The following is a 26,219-nucleotide window of genomic DNA, read 5'->3' on the forward strand; positions in this document are numbered from 1 at the left end:
TTATGATTTACAATAATTCTTTTATTTATAATTTTAAAATCAAAGTATAGATCAAAGAATGAGAATCTTTTGACATTAAAGAAAAAAAAAATAGAATATACAGGAATTAACAAAAAACAAGAAATGTGCAGTACTTTAAAATTTTCAATTTAACAGGAGTTGGTAATTCTATTTCTTTGAATACGTCCTTTGTTGCATTCTTACATTAATTTGTTTCATCTGCATTAAAAGTAGTATCATTAGAATCTGTTTCTGGTGAAGTCGATGAATCATTAGAAACCCTTTCTTCTGCTTGAAGGAGAGCTTCTTCTTCAGAGCTTGTTTCTGAATCGTATCTTTCATGATTTCGTTTTTGCTGTGCCTTTGTTTGCAACCTAAACAATCTACATTTAACGCATGTTAAAATCAGCCATATCAAAGATCCTATTGTCATTCCTATAGTGAATATTCCAAAATTGGATGTAGGATCTGTGAATGGGAAAAATAAGTTTTTTTAAGCATTGAAATTTTGTTTATTATTTTGTAGTATTTTTTCTAAGTTATTTTACTGACTAATACATAGATTCTATAAGTTATCAAGGCGAGTTTAACAAATTAAGTTGACTAGAAAACAATTACTTTGAAGCCAAGTAAATTTATAAGTGAAAGTCTGCTTTCTTATTAATATTCCTTATTATATTCTGTTAATTTATTTCTGTTTAATTAAATTATATTAAAAGTTACCTTTTTTTTTTTTTTGCTGCAACCTGTTCATTTCTCTTATCAATGGGTTTTATTGCAACATTTTCAAATGTGAGCAGAAACTTACAAATGTGGCAAAAAAAAAGAGACAAAATACATTTTTAACTACATGAAATTTTAAAAAACCATGCAATTTTAACGAATAAACAGTAGTCATTTTAGGGAATTAAGGTAATTTTAAAGAATAAATTGTAGTTATTATAGTTAAGCTTATACATAAGCAAATAAGTATGTTGTATCTGAAAGAATTATGAAAAGGGTTGCTTTCATATTTTCATAATTCTTTGACCATATATAAAATGGTGATATTGAGATGTTTTTTTATTTCAAGTTTATCTTTGCATGAGAATCTGAAAATTCACTTTAATATCAAGTATGTAGATAAATGTTACTTACCAAAGGCAACATGGGTGGATTTAACTGGAAAAAAAAATTTTCAGTTAGAAAATAAGCTGCGTTTTTCATGTGAACATTAACACGAAAATAGTGCTTTAATTTTTCGATTAGGGTGACAAAAGTTGAAATTGTTTCTATTTTATCAAACTGAAAAATCTGGTTTTTAAGAACTTTATTTTATTACTAGTATTGAAGTTTTATTTTTGTTTATCTGGTAACTTGAATCTTTTTAAATCAGAAAATAGTTCAAATTTTAATTGCAATATTATTGCGACCAGGGAGAGATTCAAACGGTGTTGTCATTCAGCACAGAAGTCCATTTGTATTTGTGCTCTCTAGCTAGTCGGAAAGTGTAAAAAATTTCGCTTAGCGAGAAAATCTCCTTGCAGTAGACAGAAAGTCATTCATTGTATTGAAAATCCTTAGTTAAAATTTCTGTATTCTAACTAGTTGAAATGTAGTTGAGATTTTGATTGCAAGATCTGCCATTCACAAGCAAAGTAAAATGTAAAAGTAAAAATTTCCTCATAAAACAATATACCAATACAGATACTAATGTTATTACGAATAATGTTGTCCTGAAGTGGACTGATCATTACGACTCGGTTCCCAGTAGAACATCGAAGTCAAGCATCACTGGCTGCGGTCAGTAAGTGAGCGGGTGACCAATTTGATCAGCCTGAGCAAGGACCGAAGGTGCGCGGTATCGGTCCACGTTAAACTGTTCTACCTTGAAATGTTTGACTTCGAGCGCAGGTCATTGGACTACAAATGCAAAGGATCAAACTTGCGATGGCATGTCTTCAGATCATCCTCAGGGATGTTTTCCAGACCGTCGCCAATAGCCTATTGTGTACCTCTAGTGCGACGTAAATAAAAGTACCTACCTGGCTACTTAATGACCCTAGTGAGTTTTTCCTCTCTTGTTTTTGGGTCAAGTTTAGTTTATATCGCTGCTTATATTATTTAAAGTTATATTTAATGCCCTTAACTTGTGTATGCAATGTGTAGTTCCATTGCATTGTCATTTACATCTCATACAGCTAATTCCAGTTCTACCGTCTATGATTCGTCTCTCATAATAATGAAATTAATTTGGCTATTTCAACTTCTTGACTCAAACACATGGCATAAAGGTTTACTAATCAAATTTATGTGTTTAAGTCTGTTCTTCGAAGGTTTTGTCATTCGAAACTGTTATTCATTGCTGTTTAGACAAGTTTAGACTTTCTTTAGCCAGAGCCTTCTAAGTTAATTTTGAAAATGGCGCAACTTATCCATATTAAAAAATGCCACAGTTTTGTGGAAAGGGAAATAATTTGCAATTTAATTTTCTTGTTGTTGGTTTACGTCGCACTAGAGCTGCTCAATGCGTTATTGGCGACGGACTGGGAAACATCCCTGAGGATGATCCGAAGACATGCTATCACAATTTTGATCCTGTCGAGGGGATAGCCCCTGTACTGTAAAATTTGCTTAAAATGGAAATGAGGCATTGATCTTGATAATTTTCCTCTAAGAAGAAACATATCGTCGAATAGAAGCTTTTTTAAAAAGTCTTTTAAAATGTACTTTAGAAATTTTTTTTAAAAAAATGTTTTAGTTATTTGTCCGTTCTAAAGCCCAAATAATTCTTTACAGCAAGATGGCATATATAATTTAAAAATAGAATTTGTTTTGTTAAAATCATACAAGGTCCGGCTATTAATTTCCAGGACTGAGGTAACTGTAGGAGAAAGAAAAGCCGGAATATGGTGCTAATGATTGCATATTGAAGAGTGTTTTCTTGCGCATGTGCAGTGCAATCGGCGCCATTCTGAAGTGAGTGGTTCTCGTGGAAAGGCGCATTAAATCGGAGCTCTTAAATTCCTGTTGTCGAAGTGAAATGGAGCAAAGAATTAACATTAAATTTTGCTTCAAATTGGGCAAGACAGCTTCAGAAACCTACGAATTGTTAAAACAAGTTTATGGCAAGGAAGCATTATCTCGCTCAAGAACTTTTGAATGGTTTAAACGCTTTTGAACGCGAAAACGTGGAAGATGATCCGCACACAGTTCGGCCGCAGTTCGCACGCAAGCCGGAAGCAATTGAAAAAGTTCGCGTACACACATTGCGTTTGACTGTGAGGTGATTCTTAGCTCAGCATGGTGTCGTTGAGTCGCAGCATCCACCATACTCGCCAGACCTAGCACACACTTTTTCCTGTTTCTTAAGCAGAAAAATTCACTGAAGGAAACAAGATTTCAGGATGTCGAAGCCTTCACGAAAACTGTAACGTCACTAATAAAGAGCATTCCAAAAGTGGACTTTAAAACTTCTTTCCGAAATTTGTACAGCCGAGCACAGACGTGTATTACGGCTGATACTCGCCTTACTTTGCTCTTGTAGTTGTATATACGGCACTTAATCTGTGACTTTTTTATTTTATTTGGCGAAAGAACTTCGAAAAACCTCATTCATTGATTTTGATAGTTTTCATCTAGGACCTAGGTGTAAAAATCTCGTTAAATTTGCAATTTTTTAAAAATCTAAAGAACAGATAAAGATACGCTCTAAATGCCAGATAATTTCTTTCTGCAAGATGGTCTATATAATTTAAAATGTATAGTTTTCCCTCAAGGGCAAGACACTTAAATAAGGCTTTTTTATTTCCTTTGGCAAAAAGAGCTTCGAAAAAAATCTGATTTGTTTACCTTTCAGGCGGATTAAACCAATTTCAATGCCAAAAAGTGTGCATATGTATTCTCCAGCGTCTGTGTTTCTCAATTCTTTAATATGCAAAGTGTCCGCTTCATCAATATAAACTCGGCCACCACTCTTCATTTTTAAGCTCTCCGGTTTTAATATTCTCCCTTTGAATTTCCATTTGATTCTCAAATCAGTGCTTTCTCTGAGAAAAAGATTGAAATAATGGAATTAAATGTATTAGACTAGCTAGTGTCCAAAAGTGCAGCATCAGGATGACTAGCTTTTAGAGATAAAAGAAAATGGAAAATATTAAATGATGGTCATATCATAATAATAATAATAATAATATATATGGGGCAATCCATACAAAATTTACACCTATGATGCAAAAATGATATAATTTATTTTTTTTATTGTTCTTCATTGAAAATAAACCGACACGTATTTTTGCGTTTTTGTTTAAATTGCATATTTTTGACTATACGAATTTTTGAAAATTTCGCTTTTTTGATCACATGACTTTGAGAGTTATTTTTAGTTTAGTAGATAGTTTAGTAGATAGCGGATGAGTTCGAAAACAGTCGAGCCATATTCTACATACATACGCGGAGTGCGCACCGTCACTGTTTTGTTTATATCTTTCGAACTAAGTGTCTTACCATTCCAAAAATTTTGAATTAATATCATTATTAATTATACTTCACACTGTCGAAATATAAAAAAAAATCAAAGATGTCCGAATTGCAAAAAAAAGTTGTTTTTTTCAAAAAATGAATTTTTTTATGTCAAAAACAAAAAAATTTATATTTTAATGTTGATTTTCTTAAAGTTTGAGAAAAATCACTTCAAGAAGGTGTATTTGAATATTTTTGTTGTTGGATGGCAATACGTTAAAAAATAACTCTCAAAGTCATGTGCTCAAAAAAGCGAAATTTTCAAAAATTCGTATAGTCAAAAATATGCAATTTAAACAAAAACGCAAAAATACGTGTCGGTTTATTTTCAATGAAGAACAATAAAAAAAATAAATTATATCATTTTTGCATCATAGGTGTAAATTTTGTATGGATTGCCCCATATATATATATATATATAACCTGAAGACTGGCTAGAGAATAACAACTTGAATTCAGAGCAACTAGAAAATAACATCTTAAATAAAGATGAACTTCGATAGTAGATAATACCCCTACATACTTAATTAAACTTCTTAATTAACATAACTTATTAATGTATAATGTTTTAATTAATAGAAAATAATCTATGTTGGAAAATATAATATCATCTTATATATCTTATATATGATGATTTATATTTTTTATATCTTATATATAATATAAAATATAATATCATCTCATATCATCGTATATCAATTATAATATATCATCTTAATAATGTAATGCATATTGATACTAAATTTGAGATAATTATAGATACTAAATTTGAGATACAAACACTTTGAAATGCTAAATTTTAACGTAAATGATATTTACATTAAAATTTAGTATCTTAGAAAATGTATTTTAAACAGCTGAATAGTTGATAAAATTTCTCGAAATTTTAGCGCTATTGCTGGCACATTTCATAGGTTATGAGTACTTATTTAAGCATTTTAAATGTATTGTTTTGCATAATATTTTGACTCAGCACGAATTTGTTTGCTCAATGTTTTGATAACGTATATACGGCTGCATTTTAACCTATTAATGGGCAAATTGGATTCTTTCGTTGATATTTTGTTTAATAATTTTAACTTTAACTGTAACTAAACTAACTGGAAGATTTTTGTAAATAATTCAGCTATGAGATTTCTATTTCTTACATTTTACAGCGGTGTTTCCACTTTGAGATAATGTGAGATTCATGTGATTATGTTGTTCATTATAGTTTTTTTTTTCAATACTTACCCTGGACAAAAAAGTGTCAGTTGAGTACCAGTTGTTTCCTCTTTGCCTTCAAACTTAAGAGGTTTACTCACTATAAGAAACATTATTCAGAAATAAGATTAATGAAAATGAACGTGTGGACATAATGAACATATATACTACGCATTCAAGATATTATGCAATATAATAATATAGGATCAAAAGTTTATAACACGTATACGGTAAAAACTAATTTTTGCTACAATTTCATGTGACAGGACATACATTATTTCTCCTAGAGTTCCAGGTTTAAGCTCAAAAATTTCCTAATAGATGTCACCACAAGTGCTTTTTAGTCGTTTTCTCCTTCGGTTAGAACTTTCGATTGTGACTAATGATGGATATTTCACGAATGTGATTTATATTCATTAAAAGATTTTGAAAAATCGTAGTCAATTGCTTTTTTTTGATTTACAATTTTTAATACCTGCACCGCCGATTTGTCGAAATCTCTTTAACTAAAATTAGGAACTCTCAGAGGAAAAATTTAATCCCCTGTCACTTGAATTTGCTGCAATAATTTTTTTATTTATTTTTAACCTTAACTGTTTTTCTGCAATAAATATTAGAAAACGGTCAGTCTAATTAAGGATATCCTTTTTACAAACTAGCATGCACCCAAAATTTATTCTAATGATTGTACTACAACAAATAAAAATAAATTGTATAAAACTGAAGTAAATCCATAAAATCAGAAATTTTCCGGAAAAGAAAGCAATCTGGAATAATGGATGGTTGACCGTTTAAAGCTAAGAACAAATGGTGCTAGTGATTAAAATTCGTCATGAGACTTCCGGTTTACTATTTCTGATTGATTTTTACGCCTAAGCTTGGAAAAGCGTGCCATTCAATATTATTACACTTGTAGTATTCGCAATATCACGCTTTCTCTCAATTTAACTTTCAACGAAACAAATAACAAATGATTTCGGAAGTCCCGGCAAGCATGTTATGATGCTACTTAAAAAATAACAAACGGTGATATTTTATATAATTATAGCCAAATAATGGATGACTCTCAAAACGTGGTGAACCTTACATTTTATTTATACTGTGATATTTATTTTCTTAAATTTGTTTTAGCCTTACGACCTTTGAGAATTTATAAATTACAGAAAACTTTTATGAACAGTAAAATTTCAAGTGAATTTGAACAAAAACACAATAATAAAACTTCCTAGAATATTAATCCTGTTCGCACATCGTATTGTAAGCGTGTGGTGAACTTCATGACACTAACCACAACTCCGTGACGTCAAAGTTTTATAAATGATGCATAATACAACGCATGTCTTACATGCAACATTAATGAATTCAGAATGTTTTTTCTGGGCATAAAAAATACTCTACAGCTTTGTGATTGTTTTTCTCTCATATCTCGTGTCACTTACTATAATCTTCGAATTGAAACACTAGATGACCCTTCAAGCTCTTTCTCAGAGAGCTCATAGTCGCTTTATTGTACCTAGACAAATTCTTTAATAAATATAGCTATTGCAGTTAGTAAGCTAAGCAGTGCTAGGCTTATGAATGCAGTAATGTTTCGAAATAGTTGAAAACAAATACAACAAGAAGAGAGTTGAATAAATAATGTCAAGAAACTGAGTTTAAATACGGAACTTCTCGTATATACTAGAATAAAAATTTCATTGGCTTTAAGAAATAAGAAGATGGTAATAAAAGTTCACACGCTTCGAGCATTTAAAAATAGGCACCCATTTTCAAAGCTCACCAAATGAGGAAACATAAGTGATCACTTTTGTCTAGTCCTCATTCACGTTTGGTGAATCTTGAGTATGGGCGCCTATTTTTGAGCACTTGAAACTGGTCTTTTTTTTATTAACATCTTTATATATTTTTGTAAAGTCAATGAAATTTTTAAGCAAGAATAGCTTGATGTTCTTAAGCGTCCTTTTCTTTTAAGTATGTGTCAAGCTTTCAGTAGATACTTTCTCTTTTATACTTCAGTCTACCTCGAACGCCTTTTTCGCAATGTCCAGAAAAAAGTATAACACAGTTTATGAATAATAAATAAATAAATTAATTAAACTATATTTCAAAATTATTCACGCAAATGAAGCTTGCAAGCATGTTTTTTCAGATTTTGAAAATTTTAAATGCATTATGCATGAAAAAAATGCGTAATATTTACGAATTATTTGATGTTTACGAACAAAAAATTTTTTTTTGGTAGGAGTGTTTTGGTAATATTACAGTTGATTTCGTGATGTTAAATATAAATAAACAGAATATTGTTGCGAAATTCCGAAATGGGTATTACTGAGTTAAGAGGGTACTCTGTATTTTTTAAATGTAGGAATTTGTAACAAACCTTCTTTCATTTTCTGAGAAATTTTCGTTTTGATCTTTTTCAAATATGATCCTCTTCTGTGCGCTATCATTTTCTTAGCTTTCTTTGTAAAACTATCTTCAAGACAAAAAGTAGAAATTTAAAATTTGTACACAAAAAAGAGTTTTTTATTATGATAACATTAATTTACTGAATTGCGTATAACTGAAAAGTTCGAAGAACACATTATAAATTGCTTACTAAATAACTTTTTGAATTAATTTTTATTTTTTATTTTTAGGTACGACAGAATAAATTATTAGGGGAAAGTTGGACAAAACGGGATACCATTATTGTTTTTATTTACTACGGAAAATCTGTTAAAGAGAACTATACATTATTTTTTTTATAGCTACATCACTTATTGAAGTACAGAAAAAATATATTTTAAACTAATTTTAATGACTGTGAAATAGGAAGAAAAATCATTTTCCAAACTCTTACATATCCCGTTTTAGCATACCTGGGTCGGACAAAACGGGATAGGGTTTACAATGTTTAATTTTTTGTGTAAAACTAACTAAAAACATAATTAATTGACAGAAAACTGTAAAGCAAAATTTCTAAAAATTGTATTTATGCATCATCCGTGAGTCTTGGGTTTTCCTTCACTCGAGGAAATGCAAACATAGGAGGGATGAATACCCCAGCAGCACTTATGCATGTTTCAACAGTGACCAAAACTCCTCATTGAGCTGAAGACAAGCTACCCACTTGCTTTTTGCCTCGTAGACTCAACACTTTTAAAGGCTTGTTTGGCACTGCTAGAATTCCTGTTTCATCAACATTATAAATATCATTTGGAGTAATCCTATGTTTACTTAATAGAGAATTCCTTTTTGCTCGAACCATACCCGTGGGTTCTGGATTTCGGAGGCTAAGTTCTTCGAGCCTGCCAAGAAATGATTACAACCAACACTTCCCAGCCATTTTTTCCCCTGTGTTAAAATTATGCTTAATATTGTTTCTCTCAGCTAACTCAAATGCTAGCATTCGTATGTCCGTTAGAGTTACACCAAATAATCTCTCTTCTAGAGCCAATACCAATACATGCTCACGCGTTTTTTCTTGTTCAGCATTGAATACTGTCTCTTATCTGTTCAACTTTTTCACTGCGGCCAATCCAGAGGTCAATGTATTTGTACGAGCCTTTTTCACCTTTCTTTCGATATAGTAATTATAATATAGTAAAAGTATTAGGCCAACAAATAAATAGGGGGATAAAACAGGATATAAAAAAACTCTATCCCGTTTTATCCAACTCATAAGTATCCCGTTTTGTCAGACTCAGACACTTTTCAAAACAAACATGGCTTCTGCCTAAACATGAAAGAAAAATTAGATAGACTAGACATTAAAATACTCGTTAATAAATGCTTCATCAAATGTAATACTCACCGGAATTGTAATCTTACATATATAGGCAGTACATTGTGAAAAACAACGCACGTAAATGTAGAAAGTGGCAAAAAAATGGAGCAAAAAAGTTCTGAGACCTACAACTAGTGTAGGTCTCAGAACTAGTTATCTATCTATCTACTAGTGATCTCGAGACGGTACGCACTGAAAATGATATAATCACAGTCAAATAACAAGTTTCTGTCGTCGTCCGCTAGATAGCTGCAATAGTCTGGTCCCTAGGCGAGATATCCCGTTTTGTCCGACTATCCCGTTTTATCCAACTCTCCCCTATTCTACATTTACAATAAAACATGATCTATTTTTAAACACTGGCTTTTTAGCTCTTTTGTATAAACTTAACATATTCTTCTAATAAAATATTTGCACTTATTTTTAACATGTCTATCCAATAAGCTTCAAGCAGGAGCACTTGTTTATAGCACTTTCTTCCAATAAACTTTGTGCACTTATTTGTTGCGCGTTCTTCCAATAAGTTCTGATCCCTTATTTATAGGATATGCTACATTAATAAGCACTGTGTACTTACTTATTACATGTTTTTCCAGAAAACTCTGAGCATTTATTCGATAATATTTTTTAATAAACTCTGCGCACTTATTTGTTACACGTTCTTTTATTAAGCATTTTTGCACTTTTTGTAACATGTTATTCAACTTCATGCGCTAATTTGTAACTAATCCTTTAATAAGCTTTGTGCACTTATTTGTAACAAGTTCTTCCCATTAATTCCTTGCACTTATTTGTAATATGTTCTTCCCATAAACTCCGTGCACTTATTTATAACATGTTCTTCCTATAAACTGTTTGCACTTAGTTGTAATATGTTCCTCCCATTAACTCCTTGCACTTATTTGTAATATGTTCTTACCATAAACTGCTTGCACTTATTTGCAATATGTTCTTCCCATAAACTCCTTGCACTTATTTGTAATATATTCTTCCCATAAACTCCGTGCACTAATTTGCAACATGCTATTTTAATAAGCACAGTGTACTTACGTATCACATGTTTTCTCGTAAGCTCTGAGCTATTATTTGATAATTGTTTTGATTAACTCTATGCACTTATTCGTAACGTATTCTTCATATGAGCTCTGAGCACTCATTTGTAAAATGTTGTTTTAATAAACTTCGTGCATAGCTTGTGCATAACCCGTGATTTTGTAATCTGTTCTTCCCGCACACTCTGTGTACTCTTTTGTACAATCTCTGAGCATTTATTTGTTATAATTATTTTTAAAGTATAACGTTTCTTACCACAAGGCACTTCGCATTTTTCCTTTAGAACCAAACTTGGTATTTCGCTCAAAATTTCTTTTGCCCTTGGGACATCGTTTAGCAAAAAAGAGTTACAACCAACGCCGACGATTGGAAAATCAGTTTCAATGATTTTTCCTTCCGGAGACTTAAAAGGAAGAAAACAAAATGAGTTAATCACTTGAAGAAGTAGTTATAGAATTAGTAGTAATAGTAGTCATAGAATTTTAATACACTGTTAGATGCAAAACGTGTCAAACATCATTTCCATTTGCTGTAATCATATCAAATCAAGAAATGGTCCCTCTTTTAAAAAATGAACTAAAAGTGTTCGCTCTTTACAAGAAAATACGAGGGTTGCTATTTATATTGCTGGCCTTGGCAACAGTAAGTGTTGCTAGGCGACCGCAGACGATTTTAATCGAAAGTTTGATATTTTTAAACATAAATTCAGCAGACGATTTACCATTATAGCTTCATTTGTGTTGGTGACAGTAAATTGAAAAGTTCTTCTATTTCAAAAAATGGAATTGAATTGTGAACATTTTCGTGCCATTATTTTTCGTAACTTTCGACGTGGATTGTCAAGACAAGAGTGCTCCGATGAACTTAATTCTTTATTCAGCGATAAAGCGCCATCCTACAGCACTGTAAAAAATTGGTATAACGAATTTAATCGTGGTCGATGTTCGATACAGGACGAATCCCGTGCAGGTCGTCCAAAATCCGTTGTTGTGCGATAAAATATCGATGCTGTGCGTGAACTGATAAAGCAAGATCATCATGTGACATACCGTGAGATAGAGGCGTCTTTGGACATTAATATGACTAGCATCAATAAAATATTGCATGAACATTTGAGCGGAAAAAAAAATTTGTTTGCGTTGAATTCCGCATAATCTGACAAACGCTCAAAAAAAGGCTCGTGTCGATTGGTGCAAGGAAATGTGGGAAAAATACGTTCAAGGTACATCAAAGGCTGTGTATAACATCTACACAGGTGACGAATCATGGACATATGCATATGAGCCGGAAACAAAACAGCAATCAACTGTATGGGTCTTCCAAGACGAGGCAAAACCAACAAAAGTTGTTCGAGGAAGAAGCACATCGAAACAAATGATTGCCTGTTTCTTCGGCATTAACGGTCATGTGGCAACAGTGGCGTTAGAGCAACGCAGGACGGTCAATTCTGAATGGTACACGACCATTTGTTTGCCACAAGTCATCGGAGAAATTCGAAAAAAGCAGAAGAGCAAGCGAATCATTCTTCATCATGACAATGCGAGCTCTGACAATGCATGACATCGACTCAAACAAAGGCATTTCTGACGGAGCGAAAAATCGAAATGATGGGTCATCCGCCGTACAGCCCTGATTTGGCACCCAATGACTTCTTCTTATTCCCACACATCAAAAATAAATTACGTGGACAACGATTTTCGACCCCCGAAGAAGCGGTTGATGCATTCAAAACGCATGTTTTGGAGTTACCTCAATCGGACTGGAAAAAGTGCTTTGAAAATTGGTTCAAACGCATGCAAAAGTGTATTGATCATCATGGAGAATATTTTGAAAACCAATAAAACCAATTTTGTTCCTACATATTTGTTTTTTCATTATTAGGCCAGAAATATAAATAGCAACCCTCGTACTAACAATATAGAATATCACCCATTCTTCTGTACAGACTGTAATCGGACATATTAGGTTCGTAACACTTTCGGTCTAATTTACGGGTAGAGAAATATCCGATTGTTGCACTTTCGGTTACGCGATTAGACAAACTCCTTTTGTAACGAGATTTCGCATAGGGAGATTTGCATTTTATTTTATTTTATAACCGTCGTTGAACAGCCGACGCCCAATTTAATGGGTTTACGACTACTAATGTTCAACTCCGTAGCCCTGTAATTTTGAACCCAATCCAGAAGACAAGGGAACTCCTGGATCGAGTATTTAGAAATTTGCCTTCGAGGAGGACTTTTTGATGGAGCTAACCCGCATTTGCGTTACGTGGAGAGGAAGACCACGAGAACCTCTCGCAGTAAGCCTGACGGCAAGGGGACTCTAACCCATGATCCGTCTACCACTGAAGATATTTCTCGTCAGCACTGTGGTCGGTGCAAGCCGGATACGGTATTCGTATCGACTGGGATTCGAACCCGGTTCGCCTCATTGGACGGCGAAAGCTCTATTCCCTGACCCATCGCGGAAGATTTGCAGTAGAGAGATTTTGCATAGCATAACGGGTTACTGTTGCTCGAATTTCACGCTGCATGAACAAGAGATTCCCTACAAATTGCAGCATCGCAAAGGGTTAGAAAATACGGTTAGCGTCATAGTTAAAGCAAGGCAAAGGTTATGCAAAGTCTCTCTAATATCGTAAATTGATCGATCGTGATCTAATATAGTAAGTTGATTTAGTAATATTGTTGAGCTTGAACTCAAACTTGGTTTAATTTAACACCTTAGAAAGGTTTCAGTAAATTTGCAGCATATCATGATTCATGGTAAAGGTATTATGGTTGACCGTTTAGCTTTTTATTCATTTATTTATTTTTTATTTGAAAGTTTATTCGTAGGTCATGTTTTTTTTTATTTTGAAATTATTTTTAATTAAAGAAATAGAAACACCTTATGTTTGGTTATCAATCCTGTTGATAATTAGTAATTCTCCAAAACATTATTTTATTTATTTATTTGTCTTTAAATTTTTTGTTGCATTTTCGTTACGTTTTTTTTTTTTGTGCATGAATATCCTATTTGACTTCGGTTTTATTCAGTATTAAACGGAGTTCAGTTTTTTTTCAGTTAAGTCCTAGTTAAGGTTTTAGTAAGTTTTCTGAGCTAAGTTTTTTTGTTAATGCCACTTTTCAAATATCTCTCTCACTGTTTGCTATTTCCAGTGTGTGAAAGTTTCATTATTTCACAGTTTCACGACACAAGAGGCGGATGCGTTGCTCTAAATATAAGGCTTTGAAAATCTTTTTGTAATGCAAACTCAAGATAAGCTGACTAAATCAAATAGTGCTAAAAAATTATGTTTGACATAAAAAAAGAAGAACGTGGAAATAAATAAATAACGAAGACAAAATCAACAAAGAACCTCGTCTTGTTAAATCTTTCAAAAACTTATGAATGGTTCACCCTGTCACCAGTGATTTCCGAGGGAATCGTGGAAATAGAGAAATTTGCACAACCCGGGATTTCAGCAGGAAGTCCTCCCACCCCCATTAATTTAACAGTGCAACCCGCTCTTTTCCATTTCATGGTTTTATTTCGACTTTTTTTGTGATATTTAACTGTTTACTGAGATCTAAATTAACGTATGGTGTTAGTTTTCCCTACTTATACGAAATATACAGGCATGTTTTGAAGCATTTCGCGCGTTTTTTTTCAAAGTTCAAAGATGTTTGCCAGGAAGCGTTTCACGAGTGATATAACGTAGATTCCTTACAATAATTTCAAACACTGATAACAGTTTTGACCATGATTTCAAGTATATTGAAAATAGTTATCCCAAAACTGATGAGAGTTTCTGCGGATTGTGTAACTATAAGGTACTAAATATTCTGTACATTATTATTACACTAAGTATAAACGCATATATTAATGAAAATATGGTAATTTGCTTTTTTTTTCATTAATAAATAAGTTTTATCTTTGTACTTCATAAAATAAGTAATAATTTAATCAATATTTATTTTTGAAATTTTATTTTAATATGATTATTCTTTAATTTTAATTTTCCGAGAACCTTTTTTATAATAAATTCTATATTGAAGAAAAAAAAATAATGAGTGTATTATTTTAACTCTAAAAAATATGCGGATTTGAAGCATGGGTAATAAAAAAAACTTAATTTTTTAAACCTACTTTGATAAAAAAAATTACGCTGTGAGAGGGCTATGCAGCACACACTAAGCTAAGGACAAGCTAGCACTTGAAATTTGCGATAAGACTTCCGGTTTACTATTTCCGATTTGTTTCTATGCCTAAACTTACAAAAACTGGCTTCCTTTATTGTTATTGTACTGTTTACAAGATGACTTGCGCTATATACATTTCTCTATTCGGTTTGCAAATCCATTTAACTTAATCTAGGAACTTGAGGCACGATGGCTCAGGGGATAGAGCGTTTGTCATCTAATGAGGTGAACCGGGTTCGAATCCCAGCAATGGCTAATTGATACGATTTCCGCATTTGGCTTGCAACGACCACAGTGTTGACTTGAAATATCCTCAGTAGGAGACGGATCATTTGTTAGAGTCCTATTGCCATCAGGCTAACCGTGACAGGTTCTCGTGGTCTTCCTCTCCATGTGACGCAAATGCGGATTAGTTCCATCAAAAAGTACTCCACGGACGCAAATTTCTCCCAATACTTGAAATACCTAGTCTTCTGGACAGGATTCAAAATTAAAAGTCTACGTAGTTGACCATTAGCTGTCGTAAACCCGAAAATTGGATCGGCTGTTCAACAGTGTTTATTAAAAAAATAATCCAGAAACTTACAAAACTGAAAATAACAATAAAAACATAAGAACCCATCTTATTAAAACATTCGTATCAAAATTAATTCGATTGTAGATTTTTTTTTTACTGATATACAATGAGCTAAAATGTCTTGAACGATTAAAACTACTCTAAATTCCAGTTTCTTTTCAATAAATGAGAAATATCTGGACGAGAGAAGTTTGTTATTTCTCACTTAAAATTTTTAAAATTAGACGCTGTATTTTGAAACTAAATACTAAAATTTTTTTTTCAACAGTACATATTTAAAAATTGTGTACATTTGTTTTTAAAGTTTCTTACCATTATTTGAGCTTTTTCATATTTTTGTAGTCTACATTCACCGATTTTTCTCCTTTCTGCCAACCGTCCACAACCGTCACAATTGCTCCATTTTCTCCATTCAAAATAACATCTATAAGTTGAAACTGAAGGTATATTCTCTAAAAATGTACCAAAAAATAAAAATGTTAGCTTTTGCTTGCTTGCTTTTGTATGCCTGCTTTAGGCAGAGGGGTGCGATTGTTCTTGTTTTCCAGTGGCGCCATCTATGGCCAAGAATTCGACTTCTGCCACACCATAAGTCGCATTCGTTTATAGGGCGGACCCATTCATACGTCCATTCATTCATCCACAGATCGTAATTTTGACCTGAATCAGAGAACGATCGATCTCCAATCCAGTACCCCCAGAGGTATTGATTTGTTATGGGAACATGGACGACTAGATGACTCGACAGATTTAACGTGCATCAGTCACCATTTACTACACGGGGAGTCTTCGGCCAGGCGGGACTCGAACTCACGAACACCCAACCGACCAGGCTATCCCGGCGGCAGTTTTTTTATGCAGGGTATTTCGCAATGACCTCCTGTTATATATAAAAGCTGAGGAAAGCGGGATTGAAAATATTAATTAATGTAATATAGTTAATTGTCGGAAGAACAGAGAGGATTTGAATGGTGATAATTTGAAACCCCTTCAAGTTTTACCATGCAATCAAACTGGTTTTTATGCTACAACCCAGCTTTCTTTAATATTGATTCTTCCTCACTTAAATAATGGCATGCAAGCCCTAATATGTATTCCTTTTTTCCTTCATTATATACCCACATACGTGCATAACCACCCAGCCTTTATCACTAATTTTATTTTATCCGTCGTTGAACAGCCGAACCAATTTTATGGGTTTACGACTACTAATGTTCAACTCCATAGCCTTGTAATTTTGAACCAATTCAGAAGACAGAGAAACTCCTGGATCAGTAGCCCCAGAGGTGTTGATTTGTTATGAGAACATGGAGGACTTTGAGACTCGACAGATTTAACGAGCATCAGTCACCATTTACTACACGGGGATTCTTCGTCCGGCGGGGATCGAACTCACGAACTCTTGGACATGGGCCAGTGCCCCACCAGGCTATCCCGGCCTGCCTTTGTCACTAATTATCGCATACATACTAGGAGCCGGGATAGCCTGGTTGGTAGGGCACTGGGACCTTGTTGAAGAGATCGTGGGTTCGTTCCCCGCCAGCCGAAGATTCCCCGTGTAGCAAATGGGGACTGATGCACGTTAAATCTATCCGGTTACAAAGTCCTCCATGTTCTCATAACAAATCACTACCTCTGGGAGTACTGATCCAGAAGCTCCCTTGTCTTCTGGAGTGGGATCAAAATTACAAGGATACGGAGTAGAACATTGGTAGTCGTAGACCCAGAATTGGGTCGGCTGTTCAAAGACGGTTATAAAATAAAAAATAAAAAATTACTTACATACTCGATTTCCCTACCTTATTAAAATATGGATTTGTAACCCCTATTTTGTAAATATTTTTAACTTTTTTTTTGATAAGGACTCGAAAAATGCGCATTAAGGACGGTGACTACAGAATAAAACCCGATGAGTTTAAAGAAATGAATTTGAACTTACTTAGTTTATCACAATTTTTCAATAATTTTGGAACCTCTTTTGCTAAATCAGCTGTCGAATCTGGAATACAAGATTTTCATAATGGAATACAAGATTTTCAGTAATCGAACAATAAATATTGGAAAGAAAGGTAGAAAATAATATAATATTCAATAGAAAGATAAAAAACAAGAAAGATAAGTAAGAATTATTGTATGTTTTAACTTTTTAAATCCTATTTGATAGAAGAAACATCGAAAGGTTGGTTGTGCAAAACCGTAAAGTTTACGAAGCAAATTCATTGCCTCAACGGTTTTTTACCATACAAAAATAAGTTTTTTTCCGTAAAAGTTGAAAGGAAAATTCGTAATAACAAAGGTTTTTACCATACAAAAGTAACTTTTCTCCAAAAAATTACAAACAATTCTGTAGTTATAACGGACTTTTTATATGAAAAAAAGCCCTTTTAGTACCAGAAAAACATATATAGTCCAACGATTTTTTTTAATTGTGGTTTTTATTTTATACCTCAGACATTTAATTTTTTGAAAAAAGAGCAATTTTTTTGTGCGCTGTCGTGCATTATCAATTCATATACAAAATTAAAAAAAAATATTTTCAAACAATTTTTTAATTTTTTACTTACTTAAAACAACAGGATCCAAAGAACTTCGATAACCAACTGAAATAAAAAAAAATTCCTAAAGATAAAAAAAAAAAATCAGAAACTCCAACTTATTTATATGGATAAAAATTACATCTTATTTTCATTTATATAGGGGAGAGTTGGATAAAACGGGATACCATTACTGTTTTTATTTACTACGGAATATCTGTTAAGGAAAACCATACATTATTTTTTTTTGTAGCTACAACATTTATTGAAGCACACAAAAATCATATTTTAAACTAATTTTAATGACTGTGAAATAGGAAAAAAAATTTATTTCCAAACTCTTACATATCCCGTCTTAGCATACCTGGGTTGGATAAAACGGGATAGGGTTTACAATGTTTAATTTTTTGCATATATATAAATATAAAATTATAAATAATGCAAATATATAAATAATGTTCTTTATATATAAAAAAAAAGCTCAAGTCATCATCAGAGAAATACATTACAATTAGTTCTAAAGAAAGATGTAAAATCCTAGAGTCGAAAATAAAATGCTTAATAATGAACGTTAATAAACAAATTTTGCATTACTATATAAAGAGACTAAATTTTTCAAAGCTAATATAAATAAGTTGGTCTACATTAATAGGCCTACATTTATATTTGGCTATTTTAAAATGTAATAATCCAACAAATAAATAGGTGGATAAAACGGGACATAAAAACTCTATCCCGTTTTATCCAACTCACAAGTGTCCCGTTTTGTCCGACTCCGACACTTTTTGAAACAAACATGGCTGCTGCCTAAATGTGAAAAGAAAACTAGATAGACTGCACATAAAAATATTGGTAAATAAATGGTTAATTAAATTTAATACTCACCGGAATTTTATTCCCATATATGTAGGCAGTACAATGTAAAAAACAACGCACGTAAATGTAAAAAATGGCAAAAAAATAGAGTAAAAAAGTTCTGAGACCTACAACTTTCTATCAAATAGTGATCTCGAGGCGGGACGCACCGAGAATGATATAATAACGGTAGAATAACACGTTTCTGTCGCTGTCCACTCGATAGCTGCAATAGTCTTGTCCCTAGGTGACGTATCCCGTTTTGTCCGACTATCCCGTTTTATCCAACTCTCCCCTATATACTGATATTACTGATTTATATATATAACCGATATTATCAAAATTTTAAAATGAATAAATAAATTTTCTTATTTCCTGATCTACTGATTTCTCTATACTCCTTATTTTCTGATTTATTTCTTAATTTTTTCTTTTCTGATCCAGATCTATATTTTCTAATGATTCCTGATCCCTTTATTTCTTTTGAACAATCTATATCTAGATTTTCTTATTTCCTTACCTTTTTAGTTCGTGATCTATTTATTTTCTGATCCATTTATTTCCTGATCCTTTTTATTTTTGACTAGCCGCCTAAGGCGGCCAGCTGTCCGCCACGCTGAAGGTTTTCACAAATAAAGTTTTTTAAAACATAGCAGGAAATCTGAAGATTAGTGGACAATTAAAGTGTTCCTGTCCAGCAACTTTGTCTTCATATCCAGTTCTGCTGCAAATGTATTATAGCTCTTGAGGATGTTTGAAATTATATAGCTACAACGCTTAAGAAAAAAAAACTAAAATGCTAAATACATGAAAGGAACACGAAAACGAATAAATTTTTTATGGTATCAATTTCTATTTCTATATAATTTTTTATGGTATCAAATTCTATTTCTATATCTGTTACGTCAAGCACTCAGGTATTATAATTTGATCTAGTTGTGCTTGTATAATTTTGATCTAGTTGCGCTTTCTACGTCATTTTGTTAACATCGTTTGGTTTGTTATTTAACATCGTTTGGTTTGTTATTTCTAAGTTAACTTTCAAAAAATTGGCTGGCATCCGCATTTTTATTCTTTAAGTTGTTTATTTTTTCTTTTGGAATTCGTTCCTTTTTAGCGAAATGTTTTTCAACCTAATCGAATTCTTTGCCGACTGTTCTCTGTATATATAAAGAAAATAAAGTAAATATTTTTAAAGTGTTGTGAAAAGAATTTTTAGTTGTACAAAGTACTACAATATCGCTATAAAAATTATCGTCTTCGCTTCAGAAAAAAAAAATAGAGCGTGGAAAGAAGAAGAAAAACTTATTATAACAATTATGAACAGCGACAAATATATCAAAGCGAAGCGTTCTATTTCGTATCGAATATGTTGCCACATTTTTAATACGAAAGTTAAACTTTTCTCCACTTTAATAAATGTAAACTAATGCGAACTTTACAATTAAATTATTAATTCCTTCGTATATTATTGGTTTAAGTTGTCGAAAATTAATATTTCAATTGTGAGGTTCGCATTAGCATACATTTATAAGAGTGGGGAAAAGTATATGCATTTTTTAATAATTTATTGAATATGGCTCTTTGAAGACGAAAAAGCAGACGAAAAGCATAGACTTACAAAATGACTGATAACTAAATAACTAATCAAAATTTTTGAAAAAGAAAAAAAAATACTTCTTCATTATGTGAAAACACAATTATGGGCCGAGTTTCGTGCCCGGGCGAGGCTTCTGGGGCGATATATTGTGATTACAGACACACACACACACAGCCGCGTTTATTATTATGTATAGATTCCTTTATTTTCTGATATACTTTTTATCCTGACTTACTTATTTCTATGATTTACTTGTTTTCCGGCCCTCTTGTTTCCTGACCTCTGTTACTCTAATCGTCTGATTTCCTGATTTCTTTAAAATTTCTTTATCCTTTTATTTTCTGATCACTTATTCTGCTAATGGATTGATCTACTTATGATCTAATCTACTTAGTTTCAGATCCACTTATTTTTAGATCTACTTACATCCTGATCTATTTATATCCTAACTACTTATTTTTTCTTATTTTTTTAAAACTTATTTTTCCTGATCTTCATATTTCGTAATTGCACGATTTCCTTATTTCCTAATTTCCTGAATTGCAATTTGCCTGATCTCTTTATTTTATGCTCTATTTATTTCCTGATCACCTTGTTTTCTGACCTACTTATTTCCTGACCTACTTTATTCCTGATTACTTTATTTCTCAATCCCATTATTGCCTTATCCGCTTCTTTTCGGATACTCTTATTTCCTGATGCCTGAACTTCCTCCAATTAACCTATTAACTTATTTTAGGATCAAATTATTAATTTACTTATTTACTGATCCTTTTATTTCCTGACAAATTTAATCCCCTTATTTTCTGACCTACATATTTCCTGACCTATTTTATTCCTGATCATTTTATTTCTCGATCTTATTTTTTGATCTCATTATTGCCTTATCCGCTTCTTTTCAGATACTCTTATTTTTTGATCCCTGCACTTCATGATCTACTTATTTCATGATTTCTTTATTTACTTATCCTCCCATGAACCTATTTCCTTATTTCATGATAAAATTATTAATTTGTTTATTTCTTGATCCTTTTATTTCCTGATATATTTAATTCCTGATCCCTTTATTTTCTGACTTATTTGCTAGCTGCTTAAATTATTTTTTGATCCTCGTATTTCTGGACTTACTTTAATCCTGATGTAATTATTTCCTAATCCCTTTTATTTCTAGATTTCATTTTCTACTTTTTTTCTGATTTTTACTGCTTGATCAACTATTTCGATCCTTTTATTTCTTGTTCTTCGATTAAACCTTTTTATTTCCTGATTTACTTATTTACTAATAGGATCTATTTCTTTTTGTTCTACACGAGGGTAATTCGGCGCTAAAGGAATAAAAATATTGCAGAATGAATCGGTTATTGTAGAAAGTTGTTGAAATTGATCCCGGAAAGATTGAAATTCTTCACCTCTATAAATATTCTTAGAGATAATTTTTATTTACAAAATTCATGTTTTGAGTTACACAAATAAGAATACACATCTGCATTGTTTTATTGTTGTAGTGCGGATCATTCTGAATAACTTTTGATCTAATGATCAGAACTTCACGTTCTAAGACTTAATATTAGAGGTTCAAGGGAGTGACTACAAATATGCTACAGACGATATTTTGAGTTACGCAATCAGACACAAAAACGTATTTTCTCTGAATTAACATGCTATTTGACGGATTTGGATTTGTGACCCCCAAAATATGCGGGGTAGCAACAATTTAGGAAATATGATTCCCATAGTTAGTTTAGAAGAGCGGTGCAAAGTTCGGACCCCTTTATGTTATTTTTTTATTTCTTGCATATTTCGCAATATCTCAAAATCTTTTTAATGGAATTAAAACAGTTTTTTCATACAATTACGAAATTTTTTTATCCAAAGATAATTCCATGTGAAAAATAATTTTTAGGAAATATTTATTATTTTTCATTGTTTTATTTAATAATACTAGGAAAATTTTGAATTATAAGACATAAAATTTTTCACATGATTTTAAAGATAAATTTTATATGACAAAATATGCAATTGGAGCGAAATCGTACCAACAGTTCCCGTTAAAAGGTATTAGAAATAAACGACTTATTTAAAATTTGATACGTGAGAAACGTGTCCTAGAACGTGAAGATTCGACCTTTAGATCAAAAGTTATTCAATGTGAACCATTTATATTTTTGCGCACTTTACATGCTACCATTTGCTCTCAAATCGTCTAAATCTATTTTGAAATAAAGAAAAATGATTAGTTACTTAATATTAAATTAACTGCTTGTTATATAACTGCATGTTATGGTTGAATAAAAGCAGTTAATATTTTTCGATATAACGATCGATTGTCAGCAGATACCGGACATTGGGTGAATAATTAGGTCAATAGAGCAAACAAAAAAAATTTTAAATATATATTTACCGTCTAATAAAATATCAACTTTTGGAGCTCCTGATTGGCTCTCAGTGTCATAACAAAAATAATAACCGCCATCTTTTTCTGTGATGTCACGAATGATTAAAGTGTGGTCTTGACTAACAAAAATTCTGTTTTTTGTATCATCGTCATGCATATCTAGTTTAACAACTTCTTCTGTTCCGTGCAAATTTTTACGGCGCCAAATACGACCAGTTATACTCTGTTTTTCTTGGCTAAAAATATTTAAAGCAAGCAAATAAGATATTTTTTTTTAAAAAATATATTTATTACTTTTCATGAAAAAGGTGGAATGATAGTTAACATTTAGAATCATGGCCTCAAATGCGAATCATCATCATTCATATTATCACTTATTATATATTATAATAATAAGTGGCTTTTAAAAATAAATAAAATCGCAAACGGTTTTAGGGTCACAAATGTGCGACTACAATTTCCTTTTTCGATTTCACAAATCATTTTTATTCATACCACTGATATTTACTATCATCTTTTAAATAAAAAGAAATTTTTTTTTTTGGCAGTGTTCAAATTTCTTTATCATGATCCAGAAGTTTATAATTGGGCAGACCCAATTGAAATTTAATCACGCCACGAGGAGATTTTACGCAATTTTATTTTTCCGAAGTTACGGTAAACCCCTTCCTTCTCGCTTCCGTGAAAGTGGCTGGGTGAGGTTTCGCCCTCTATTTATCGCTCCCGGTCTGATATTTCCGGGCAGATAATTCTGCAATTAGCATTTATACAGATTAGATAGTTAGGTTTAAAATAAGTATTCTTCAAGTTTATAATACTCACCAGAAGTGACAGGGTAATTTAACATCAGATCCCAAAGTAGCAGTTGTAAGAGAGACGGGTACTGATTTTAAACCTGTAGGTCCAACTAGTGCAGAGGTTTTATCTATACAATTTGAACAAATTGCATAACCTGAAAATTAATTTAAAAGCATTTTATTGGATGTCAAAATCAACAACTGAATATTTTAGGAAAAATCCGAGGTCAGATGAGCATCGTGACTAAAGAAAGCTTAACATTTTGGAAAATTTATTCTGTTGTTTCACAGAAAATTGTATTGATACTAATTTTTTAAAATTGCAAATAGAAAACGACGACAAAAATAATAACAAAAAAAAACTGAGCTTGCACCTTAACAAGAGAACAAAACATGATTTTAAAAAAAAAATTAAATCATAAAATCCTTAAAAAACTACATTGAATTTTGTTATTTCTTACATTGGCAGGTAGGATATGACACAGGAATCTATAATTGTATAAGTACAGACATGGCGAAGCAAAACCACAATAATTGTACTCTCGCCAATAAAAAATTTTCAGCAAAAAAAGGTTGAAATTGCAACTATTTTTACGAATTAATTCTTTTTAGGAACATGCGTAATTAAGTAAAATAATTTTTGCATTGAAATTGAAAACAATGAATCATTTTATTATGTTGCGGAGTGAATAGGTGATACAAATTTAAAGTTTTCCCCAATATCAGATTCTCTTTAAAGAGCTTTAGAATTTTCACGAATTTTTTTTATACTGTTTTAAACAGAAAAAGTAATATCAATATAGAGTTCTTATCCGCAGTTCTTTATGCTGTTTTAATAATATATTTTTCCACATTATTTAAAATTTTGCTACTGTTTAGTAAATTATTTGTATGATTGTAAAAAAATTCATATCGCATTTAAACTCGAAAATTTTTTTACTTGATAAGCTAAGTTCATAATTTTAGGCATAAATATTTAAAATTTTTTTTGATTATATATTATAATACAGATAACATACGGATAACAAAGGAAGAGATAAATAATTTTATGATGATATTCTTGACTTGTATCATTCTTTTTTAATTACATTCTGATATTCAGCGAGTAACAACATGCTTTAAAAGCTAAAATAATTTTAAATTTTAAGGAAATTAAAATGTTATAATTTCTTTTAGACGTATTTTTGGTCAATCTGAATTAAAACGTGTAGCGAAATTCTTGATAGTATTTGTCAAACAGAAAATAAACATTATTTTTATTTTGTTAGGTTTGATTTAAAAATACATAAGAATTATGCTTTTCAACATATCTTGCTTTTAGCTTGGGCCTTAGATTTATGTTGTTTCTTTTAGACATTAGTGACAAGTGACGTCACACGTGAGTAAATGATAGCGTTTGTTTATGCCTTGATTCAACTGACAGCTGTAACGTTAACACGCCATGCACAACTATGTTATTATATATGACCATGTGATGACAGCGGTTTTCTTACATTCCAGTTACAAGTAGATAATTATTAATAATTTTCAATCAAAAATCTAACTTTTAAATCATCTAAAAGATAATAGAGTATCTGTAATGGACTTATTTAAAGAGCTACCACACACGGGCAACAATCTCTGATTGATTGAAAGCCAAAACTTTCAGAAAAGAAACGAAACGAAAAATTTTCCGAAGATGTAGAATATTTTTTCATGGTGGCATTGAAAAAGTATCTTTCTCCAAAAAATCTTAAAATATTCGCTAAGTATGCGTTTTTCTTTTTCTTAAAATTCTTTTAAAATAGTTGAGTTAATCAAAGTACCTGGTAAAAATATATTTGAGGGTGCCCCCTTGGCGAAATTGGCGATATTTGTTTGGCGCCATCCCTGTTCGCGCGGAACACCGTGCAAACAGGAATGGCGGCCAAAACATAATGAAATTTCAATAAAGCATTGAAAAATTTCAATAAAATATCGGCCAAAACCTTATAAAATTGCAATGAACACAATATAAGCAAAATTAATAAACTCAATAAAATGCATTTTGAATCGAAACAAAAATTAATGGAATAAGCACAGAAAAAAAAGGGAAAAAAATCGACTCACTTTAATTAGCTTGAATATCCTCACTTTTAGGTACACAAAATTCTCTAATGGCAGTTAGATATATCTTACTTACCGAAGTCATTTTCAAGACCAGAAGCAAAATTAGCCTTACCAGCCGACATCCGACGTAGAACTAACTGACCTTTGAAATTACATATACCGTTGAACATTAAAAATAAAAATCTAAACCAATCAGAATACGATTGCGTTTCCAAAAAAAAAAAAAAAAAACACTATAGACGTTCCCATAAATAATACAACATCGCCCGGCTTGGCGATCAACCGCGATCACAACTTGGCGAGAATCAAGGGACACCCTCACACACAGTCCAACCAAAGTACCTATTAAATTAAAAAAATAATGGTAAATAGCTTTGTAAAAAACAATTAGCTTTAAAGACTTATTAAGTTTGTTGTGCTATTTAAGTGTTACAACAACTAAATAAAAAGATTATTAAACTTCATACATTTTACTAATAAGGTACTAAGTGTTCTTTTAAGAAACACAGACTCATAATACCAAGCCTACTTAGAACGACAAAATAATTATTGATCATAAATTGCTAGTGAAATTAAGTTCAATATTTTATGCTCAGGTTAACTTTAAAAATAGCATTCTAAAAGAAAGACTACAAGCTCTACTTGGAGCTTTTACGAAATT

General features: G+C 31.8%; 1 protein-coding gene across 1 annotated transcript; it reads right to left on the reverse strand.

The window, feature by feature from the left end:
- Positions 1–25,707, reverse strand: LOC139426149 (Ig-like V-type domain-containing protein FAM187A). The gene is made up of 11 exons (XM_087153952.1): positions 25,559–25,707; positions 23,496–23,625; positions 17,854–17,889; positions 17,229–17,288; positions 15,602–15,741; positions 10,781–10,928; positions 8,084–8,179; positions 5,734–5,803; positions 3,832–4,028; positions 1,138–1,161; positions 1–468 (listed from the first exon to the last, which is right to left on the reverse strand). The coding sequence occupies exons 2-11, from the start codon at positions 23,518–23,520 to the stop codon at positions 206–208; spliced, it is 1,059 nt and encodes a 352-aa protein (XP_087010078.1). The 5' UTR covers positions 23,521–23,625; positions 25,559–25,707; the 3' UTR covers positions 1–205.
- Positions 25,708–26,219: the final 512 nt, after the last annotated feature.

Source organism: Parasteatoda tepidariorum, chromosome 10 (assembly GCF_982258835.1).
Source record: "Parasteatoda tepidariorum strain Cologne lab strain chromosome 10, Ptep-v5.0, whole genome shotgun sequence".
Lineage (NCBI taxonomy): Eukaryota > Metazoa > Arthropoda > Arachnida > Araneae > Theridiidae > Parasteatoda > Parasteatoda tepidariorum.

Excerpts from the sequence above, each read along its gene's own strand:
- LOC139426149 (XM_087153952.1), bottom strand. The coding sequence starts at position 23,520 with ATGTTAAATTACCCTGTCACTTCTG. Across the intron at positions 10,929-15,601 it reads ATGAAAAAGCTCAAATAATG|TCTCCGGAAGGAAAAATCAT; the intron begins GTAAGAAACTTT and ends CTTCCTTTTAAG. Across the intron at positions 5,804-8,083 it reads TTCTCAGAAAATGAAAGAAG|TGAGTAAACCTCTTAAGTTT; the intron begins GTTTGTTACAAA and ends TGTTTCTTATAG.